The sequence below is a fragment of the Vanessa cardui genome, chromosome 20 (genome assembly GCF_905220365.1).
Source record: "Vanessa cardui chromosome 20, ilVanCard2.1, whole genome shotgun sequence".
In the NCBI taxonomy this organism is placed as follows: domain Eukaryota; kingdom Metazoa; phylum Arthropoda; class Insecta; order Lepidoptera; family Nymphalidae; genus Vanessa; species Vanessa cardui.
Genome location: NC_061142.1, coordinates 7,550,283 through 7,559,960, shown reverse-complemented (window position 1 = coordinate 7,559,960; position 9,678 = coordinate 7,550,283). Strand labels below are relative to the sequence as shown.

Sequence of the window (9,678 nt, the reverse complement as noted above, 5' to 3'; positions counted from 1 at the left end):
TGTGCCTCATTTGGGCGCAAGTTAAATTAACATTGCATTCTCTATTTTGATGTCTTACAGTCTTCTGTATAGTGATTCGAAAAATAACATACGGAACGGTTTTCTGCACTTATTTTTTCCTGAACATCTGTAACTGAGGAAACGTTGAAAAAAAGAGAGTAATTGTTTTCTCTATACATATTTAAATAATGTATTTCTTTATCTTTTTCAGTAAAAAAATTTTGAGCGTCTTCGATTAAGTGTTATGTTCATTATCAAGTCAAAATACAAAAAAAAAATGCATTTTTACTAAGAGTGAAGTCAAGACCTCGACTATTAGTATTATTAGTTACATAATTAGAATAAAAATTGTTTATTTTTTACATAAATTTGTCAATCACAATATCATCTCATGCTGTTCGTATATGGGTTGAAGTATTTTAAATAATAATGTTATTTAATCCTAAATTTATTAATATGCATAAAAAAATTATTTTATGCGATGAAAATTAAAGTTTTTTGGGTTCAATGTAGATTTAATTTTTTTTTAATGTTTATTGAATTAATATATTTTGTTCATAGAAAACTTTTGTATTTGAGTGTACAAGGTTATTTTAATATTTTATCTGTGATCAAGGACAGTGTGTGCGTACCTTAATGTGATTCTCTATAATGTAAAGGTAGAGGTATAAGTTCGCTCACAAGCAAATCAGACCAAGGTTCAGCATAAATAGAATTTAATAAATATTAGCTAATATCAATGAAACATCGCAATAATATTTTGAAAATGTTTTTTTTATTAACACTTACATTTTTACAGCGTTCCTAGCCAACAGAGTAATACTATAAAATAAAACGGTGTAAAGAACTGTCGAACGCAAAACAATGTTAGTTCTACAGTGTACGTTAAACGAATAGCTTACAAAGATCCAATCATTACAATAATATCAATCATAATCAACGACTATTGTCTGTGAAATGTACATCGTTCTCTTGAACAAGCACAGAAAGTCACTCTAAAGAAACAAACATCATTTAAATCTATAAACATTTCATATAATTTAGATTTATAGTCGCTATAATGTAATATAATTATTACTTTTGTAACCATTATTATATGTTATATGTATTCGTTACGAAAATTGAAATAAATCGCTCGTCTCGGCGCTCCGCGCGCGGCCGGCGGAGCGCCGAGCGGCGACCAAAACAAGATGACTCTATCATAACTGTATAATTTTAAAAATTTCTAATTACGCATTTCTACGTTTTGTTTATTATCTTTTAATTAAGAAATAAAATCTTATATAATAAACATGAGCAGCCTATTTTAATAAATCTCACGAAAATCACTAAGTTTTCAGTTAATTTTAGAAAAAGAAAAGCATAGTGTCCGGCCCCGGCGCGCGGCGACCGGAGACGCCCGTGCCAGTCCGGGTCGGTCGGTGTCGGTCCGCGTCGGCCGGAGAGGACCGGCGTTCCGGCGACCGGGCCGGCGCCGGCTTCCGTCCGCGGCCCTCCAAGCTATCGCGACTGTGTATGCTTCGTTTATCTACTTTACGATTGAAAATATGGCTCAAAATTTCAACTACCTACCTAACAGTAAGCAGTAGTACACTATAACTCAGGCACTCCACATCGACCTCTCACACACCATGCACCCGTTCGAATCGTCAACTAAACAATATTCACTCGAAAAAATCAACTTAATCTAAATCACTTAAATAATAATTATAATCGTGGCTTCTTAAATGTAATTTTACAACAAATGCTTCTCGTCGGCCGCCGAGCGCGGCGCGGCGGAACGATGATCTACCGCTAGACGATATCTTGTTACTTATCGTATAGTGTGTGAAAAACAACATTATTAGTATTATATTATTCTATCTTATATGACCGAGGGCGAACGACTACTGCGACGTGTCCGTCGCGGCCGCTGCGCGAGGCGTGTCCGGCGAGCGCCGCGTGCTCGCGTGCTCGCGCGGGCTGCTCGCGTGTGCTCGCTGCTCGCGAGTGCTCGCTGCTCGCGCGTGCTCCGCGCCTGCTCCGCGCGTGCTCCGCGCGTGCTCCGCGCGCCAACAGAGATTCAACGTATTCCCAGAAAGATCCGTTAACATATCGCATTTGGCGATTCGAGATTACTCAAATTACATTTCAAAACGATTTCGATACAAAAATAACGCGATTCACAAATTTAAAATTATAATATGTGTACAATATTTTTTAACATCACAAATTCAATTCATTCCTCACTGCATATATACATAGATAGTTCGTTAAGAAACGATAACGCGAGGCGTCCGCGGCCGAGGCGGAGCCCGACGCGGTGGACAGACACACTCGGCAGGTACTCGGGAGCCCTGCGGGCGGCGATGCGGTAACAAGCGGTGAGAAGCGTACACGACAGCGATTACACATATACCGAAACGGCACCGCAACCTCTGTCAGTCTGATATAAGAACACAAATGAACTTTATGTACGCGGTACTAACTGTTGCACGACGCGACGGTGTGGACAGTGGTCGGTGCAGCTTAGTAGTAAGTCTCTTGTTCGAGCCAGCCGCCCGGGTTGCGACGCAGGTAGAAGCGCCGGATTTCGTCGTAGATGAAGATCGACAACATGAATGGAATGGCAGGCAGCCACCACACGAACCTGTCGACGGTTTCAATATTAACATCGAGATCGCAGCCGAATTATCTAAAAGACACTCAAGGTAACTGTCACTGAGGCACTCACTTGAGAGGATACATCCGCAGGCCCTTGTCCATGCCGGGCGTGTAGGAGAGGAAGGCGGCGAGCGCAGTTTCGAAGATGAGTCCAAAGTTAAGCGCCCAGTTACGCATGCCCTGGTGCACGATCGAGTTACGGCGGGTCTTGCAAATGATCAAGTCAGCCCACTGCACCACCACGATGGACACGAAGAAAGCGGTGTGGCAGGTGAATTCCAGAGCCTTACGGTCGCGGTAAGTCTGCGAACACACACAAACATGTGTGAAGGATTCCAATATGACAAGCTTTTAACATAAAACACAATTTGCACCCAACTTTGATGCTACATACCCATTCCTGTCCATAGGAGTCAGTCAAGTCGTTGATGGCCTTCGAGTCCCATTGCTTTCTGATACCGAAGAGTTTCAAGGGAAGGAATCCGTTCTCAGCCATAATCACGAAGTATACGAAAAATCCAGCGGCGGCTTGGATCATTCCGATTTGACCATATGCCATGGAAATCAGCCTGTTAACACCCAAAATCAATGTTATAGAACTTGTCAGGCATTCTTGGCGATTGTGACAGCACCGGCTTTATGTTGAAATGGAGATATATATTTACGTCCACTAATTGAGGCAAATTCATTAGAAAAAAATTAGGATATTTACTTCTTATGTATTGCTTGAATAATTAAAAACTTAAAGCCAGCACCTTTAATTACACGTGCATTCTTTAAGCATTTTCTGTGAAACTCATAACGCAAATCAGAAAGTTCTAGTCATTATTTTTTTATCTAAAACACTCCAAACTTTTATACTTCTGGGGGGGCACTTAATTAAAACCAATAATCATGCAGCATTTTGATTATTATACAGATCTAGCACATTAATACATTTTGCGAACCTAAACAAGGCAAACTGCGAAAAAGTGTAATCATCTGAAAACATCGATATTATATCGATTTAGAAAATATCGATTCTCCCGTAGGCAGTTATCAAGTCATTTAAAATGTACATTTTCTTCATTCGCCATATTTAGGTATAAGCTTTGCGATGAAGGTAAAACTCAGTTACTGGTGTATATACATTTTTATACAGTATTTTGTCATTGATATGGCATTAATTTTAATAAAATGTATTCGTTTTAATTCCATCGCTGTTGTTAGTATAACCATTTGTTAGTAGGTACTTACAGTTTACGCCATACATGCATTAACATTGGGACCATCGATAAGCATTTAAGCATACGAGAATTTAAAGCGTTTGTGGAAATAGAAGATAGCTCGATAATATTACCAAGATTATGAGTGTTGTGTTGTGACGTAAGCTCTATAGCATTGTGAACGACTTAGCGTCGTGCTTCTAATAAAACTGCAATATTTTATAGTTAATATACCCGCATAATAATTAAATAAATATATAATAATAAAAAAATAAATAAAATACGATAACTATTAAAGTACGCTCCATCTCGTCAAGTCATTCCTTGAATAAAAAAAAGTTCTATTATAAATAATCTATTTCTTCTACAATTTCTAAACACAATCACACACAGTTAATCCACTAGTACGCCTGTATGATAACTAATTTTCACTAAATTTTTCACTAACGTGCAATTATTGACATTTCACTGCTAAATGTCTTTTTTTAATCTATCTTTAAAATATGGAAGAGTGAAGATTGTAAAGAGATTAAACACTATTATCTAAGTATTCTAGAGTTAAAAAGGGTTCTAGGAAAAAACTATTTTTATTCATTCTCAAGGATCTAAGAGGAAACAAAGAATATGTCGTGTATTTTACACAGAGTGGAGTATCTTTGGTATAGATATAGTTTTATACTGGGGCTCGGTTCGATTCTACACAGGTGGTTGCGTAGTGCTGGGTTGAGGGTGGGGGCCTGTCTTCATAATCACTCTTCCACATCCATGTCAAATGGAACTGTTTAACCATTAGTAGCCGCACCATTAAAATATTTCATTGTATTAACTGTAACCAATTCTGTAGACTAATACAGGGTACAATTTTGTTGTAATGAATGATAGGCTTTCTATTCGAATCAAAGGTCTAGAACTGCTGCATCGTAATTTGTTTTCTTAATATCATGAAATTATTTACTTTTTCACTGCGTCGTGTAACTAATTGCGTGTAAGTGAAAAAATAATCAATTTCGATGTTCAAACATGTTGACTGTTTTCATCTACATGCATTTCTATGGGACATTCCGGTAATAAATTGTACCCTATATGTAATTTTGATAGTGAGGCTATACATGGCGTTAACACCCAAATGAGAATCTAGTAAGCGTTGCCACGACAGTGGCGGCGAGTGCGGGCCGACCTTCTGTTGACGAGGTTGTCACGGTAAGGGTCTCGGGGCTGCCGCTTCATGATATCGGACTCTGGCGCCTCGTACGCCAATGATATAGCGGGTACCTTCGTAAACACCAAGCAATCAGCACAAACCAACACAACGACCGCGCTCCTCTTACACGATATTGTTGCCTACACACCCCAGTCGCCTCCAACTCTAACTCTAGCTCCGGTATACATATATAATAGATATAAAGTATCACTATATTTACTTAATATTACAATTATATTAGAAAATACTAGGAAATTGTTGTAAAATAGAAAGATATAGCGTGTTAGATGTAAAATAGCACGTCGATGTTTATTAAAAACAGCACAGTATAGAATATCTGAAATACTACGCTAGATGACAGGTACAAACCAGACCTAGAATAACTCATATGTAATACGAATACGTGTATGTGCTCATATAATATATAGTCGACAATGTATCCTAGCACGATATATACGATAAATGCGGTGAATGATTCGTACGCCGTTGTATCCTGAATGGTAACGATACTGATGTAGAAGTGTGTGTCATGGTGTGCGTGAAAGGTATGACAAATCAAAATATAGATAAAAAAATACAAGAAAAATAAACGATATCCGTATTATAAAGACGTTAAAGTGTGTTAGAATGCATGCACGGAAGACAGATGGCAGACACAAGGAAGTTTTCGGACAACTTACCTTAAGAGCGATCACTTACATACACCACAAATAGTAATAAATAATCAATAAAACCACAAATTAGAAATGGAACAATGTGTTTTGCCCGGCAGGAGCCAGGACGAGACGTAGAAACACGTTATTCCACAACGACATCAAGCTACGTTAGAGGATAGAGGAAATCAGTTAATAAAGAAAAAGTTAAAGACAACGCAAGGCAGAAAACTGGAGCGGTGCGATTGTCGCCTTCAATATCCACACTCTAACTCGTGTACCTACAGGACACCGTTCACACTGCAGGCAACAACCAAACCCCAAATATTGAAGACTAATTTACACGTGGTAGCAAGCAAATAGCAGATAGAATAATATCTTTGTACGAGCGATGTCACTCGCCGTATTTTTACCTCTCGTTAACGAGCTTATCAGTGAAAGGATTACGCGGCTGTCGCTTCATAATGTCAGATTCGGCCTCCTCGTAAGCCAGGGAAATGGCGGGCACCTACACAAACACTAGCTATGAGAGCGATCGGCAAGCGTGCGTCGCCACTCACGTGTCCACAACATCCAACACTTAACAAGACCTTTGCAAGCATACGCCCAACTTCGCGCCCTAAATTACTTTAGCCCAATTTTGTAACATATTTTGTCCAAGTCCAAATCGAATCCAATAATTGTGGACGTTTGCTTGCAATATCTTGCAAATACTTAAAATTATCATAGAAAACAAAACGTTAAACACAATAAAAATAGACTATGATATGACGTTCGTTCTCAATACCGCCAGGATGTAAAACAAAATCTAATCGAATGATCGGTGGATGAATTCGGATTGCCTTTGGGTATCGTGTCCAAATGACGAACATATCGTGATGACGATGGAAATGATTATGTTGTGATTGTTGTAGGTTCGTGTTATGTCCGCTCTCATGTGCAACATTACCTATCGTTTTTGATCATTTGTATTTCCTACTAGTTGTGTTTACGATCGAGTCCCTTATGCTTACCGAACACATTTCTGTACACTAACATCAGACACAAATTAGTTCCCGAGTCTATGGAGCACTAAAATTTATTGGTATTACTTATTATACTTTGGTGACGAGTGTTTTTCGTCTGATTTATAAATAATCAGTCGTCGATTTTTTTAGATTTCGGATTCTTTTGTGTCATTAATAGTCACTCGTCATCAAAATATAAAGACATTGAAACATATCATAAAATCAAGCATCACTCCATCATTAGTAGAACTCGACGTTCGCTAAAACTCCACATATTAGAATAAAAAATTGAACAACATTCTTGAAATGAAATTGTTTGTAATCATAATATACATGTACATATAAATCGATATTACTGATAACGTTCCGTTACAAAATATAAATGTTATGATTACAGACAACTTCACACTGCACTCGTCACGATACCGAGACAACAGCGGCGTTAGCTGAAAACCGGTTAGGGGTTAAGAAGGCGGCACATTGTATTGTAACGAAAAAGAAACCTCTCGTTGACAAGTTTGTCGCAAAACGGATTTCTAGGCGGACGTTTCATAATGTCCGCCTCGGCTGACTCGTACGCCAGCGCTATGGCGGGCACCTATTATCAATATCTCATTAAATATAAGCTATATCTTCCTCCGCGACTTTACAGCTGCAAGTTACTTCACCTCCAGTTGAAAATAAACAAAATTCAAGTGGATAAAATCTCAAACTTACTTGTATCGACTACATAAACCAATTCTTTTCGTCAAAACGAAAAGTTTTCTATTTAACTTTCTAAATATTTTGTTCACAGCGAATTTCGCTTTCTCATCTAATCGTCTCATTCTCACTTGTAAGTGTATACAAATCATTGTTACCTTGTAGCTTCTAATCTCGCAAAATTTCTTTATATGTGATAATTATTCGGTAACGTGTACAACTTATATCCACTTGCAATGTAATATCGTCAAATATTGAACTGTATCGTTTAAAATATAGAGTCCAACTTACCATGTCAGTTCCGAGATCGATGCAAAGGATGGTTACAGTACCGAGAGGCAGCGGGATGTCGCAGAGGATGAAGGCAAGGAAGGGGGAGATTTCGGGAATGTTCGAGGTGAGGGTGTACGCGATGGATTTCTTCAAGTTGTCGAAGATCAAACGGCCTTCCTCTACACCTGTCACGATGGACGCGAAGTTATCGTCGAGGAGGATCATGTCAGCAGCCTTTAAAGAAAAACACTCGTTATTTAATCATTCGGCTAAACATATATAGTAAAGTAAAAAAAAAAGTAAAGTAACAGCCTGTAAATTTCCCACTGCTGGGCTAATGGCCTCCTTTCCCATTAAGGAGAGGGCTTGGAACATATTCCACCACGCTGTTCCAATGCGGGTTGGTGGAATACACATGTGGCAGAATTTCAATGAGATTTGTCACATGCAGGTTTCCTCACGATGTTTTCCTTCACCGCTGAGCACGAGATGAATTATAAAGACAAATTAAGCACATGAAACAGCGGTGCTTGCCTGGGTTTGAACCCGCAATCATCGGTTAAGATGCACGCGTTCTAACCACTGGGCCATCTCGACTCCATAAGAAACATATATAGTCCATAATTAATTACTATGTTGGTACGAAGTTCTCACCTGTTTGGACACGTCAGATCCGGCGATACCCATAGCGACGCCGATGTCGGCCTTCTTTAGGGCGGGCGAGTCGTTGACTCCGTCGCCGGTCACGGCTACGATGGCTCCGAGTCGCTGGCAACCTTCCACGATGATCAGCTTCTGTTGCGGGGACGTACGCGCGAACACGATTTCGGTGTGGAACCTTGTTTCAAAACATATATTTAAATTATGTGTTTCTGTATTTGCATAATTTAGTTATGTAATTTGGGCAAAAACGTTGATAATATTAAAGGAAATCTGCAATTATTTTGTAATAGAAAAGTTACTTGTTTATAAGACATGGTATATATAATGTATTTACTTGAGAATTTCGTCGAGTTGATCGGAGTTCAGTTCCCTGAGCTCGGTTCCGTGGACTACGGCCGCCTTGGCCTCGCGGGGGTTCACTTCGGACACGGGAATGTTGAGACGAGCGGCGATATCCTCTACGGTTTCGTTGCCTTCAGAAATAATTCCTACGGACTTGGCGATAGCCTTGGCAGTGATGGGGTGGTCACCGGTTACCATGATAACCTAAAATATTTAATTGTTATTAACCAAAATACAATATCTAAAAACTGACAATAATTGAGCAGACCACAGCTCACCTTGATACCAGCAGATCGGCACTTAGCAACAGCGTCGGGTACGGCGGCACGGGGAGGATCGATCATGCTCATGAGACCGACGAAGCGAAGGTTTTCCAGGGGGAAGTTGGGGTCATCGGTATTGAACTTGTAGCCGATGGGATATTTGTCGGAAGGCAATTGCAGATCGCAGAAACCGAGCACACGTTCGCCGAGACCGCCGAGTTCCAAGTAGGCATTGTTGAAAGCTTCCTTCATTTCTTCGTCCAAAACCTATTTAATGATACAAAATATTTTCGTGAATTAATTAATCAATTTTTGTTTTATTAATATTTTTTCGGAAATTATAAATACAAAAGCTACCTTTTCCTTGCCACCGATGAAAATAGTGCTGCAGCGTTCCAGAATTCTCTCAGGGGCACCCTTCATTACGAGCAAATGACGAGGGTCGCTGGGATCATCACTTTCGTGGATAGAAACTTGGTACTTATTCGTAGAGTTGAATGGAATCTCGCATACTTTCTTGTTCCTCTTCCTGATCGATAGCACGTCACCGAGAGCCAGTTCCATACATTTGAGTAAAGCGGCTTCGGACGCATCTCCGGCAACTTCCTTCTTCAAGATTGGCACACCATCTTGACCACCTTTGAACTCAGCTCGGTTGCAAAGAGTAGCAATTTTGGCAAGCGCTTTGAATCCAGGGCTAGTGCGATCTGTGAATGAAAAACAAAA

At 39.5% G+C, this 9,678-nt stretch overlaps 1 protein-coding gene across 9 annotated transcripts in view; it reads right to left on the bottom strand.

The window, feature by feature from the left end:
* Positions 1-753: 753 nt before the first annotated feature.
* LOC124538592 (sodium/potassium-transporting ATPase subunit alpha) overlaps positions 754-9,678 on the bottom strand; it is a 46,461-nt gene continuing 37,536 nt past the window's right edge. For 3 of the 9 annotated variants that reach the window (XM_047115699.1, XM_047115701.1, XM_047115704.1), the window contains 9 exons: positions 9,310-9,659; positions 8,968-9,219; positions 8,682-8,893; positions 8,339-8,522; positions 7,703-7,918; positions 7,213-7,307; positions 3,038-3,212; positions 2,714-2,946; positions 754-2,629 (listed from right to left, as the gene is read on the bottom strand). In XM_047115699.1, coding sequence (XP_046971655.1) covers positions 2,509-2,629; positions 2,714-2,946; positions 3,038-3,212; positions 7,213-7,307; positions 7,703-7,918; positions 8,339-8,522; positions 8,682-8,893; positions 8,968-9,219; positions 9,310-9,659 — 1,838 coding nt within the window. In that variant the 3' untranslated portion in view covers positions 754-2,508. Of the gene's footprint in view, positions 2,630-2,713; positions 2,947-3,037; positions 3,213-5,025; positions 5,121-6,115; positions 6,211-7,212; positions 7,308-7,702; positions 7,919-8,338; positions 8,523-8,681; positions 8,894-8,967; positions 9,220-9,309; positions 9,660-9,678 lie in introns of all 9 variants that reach the window. The other 6 variants (XM_047115697.1, XM_047115702.1, XM_047115705.1 and 3 more) reach the window with 3 other exon arrangements.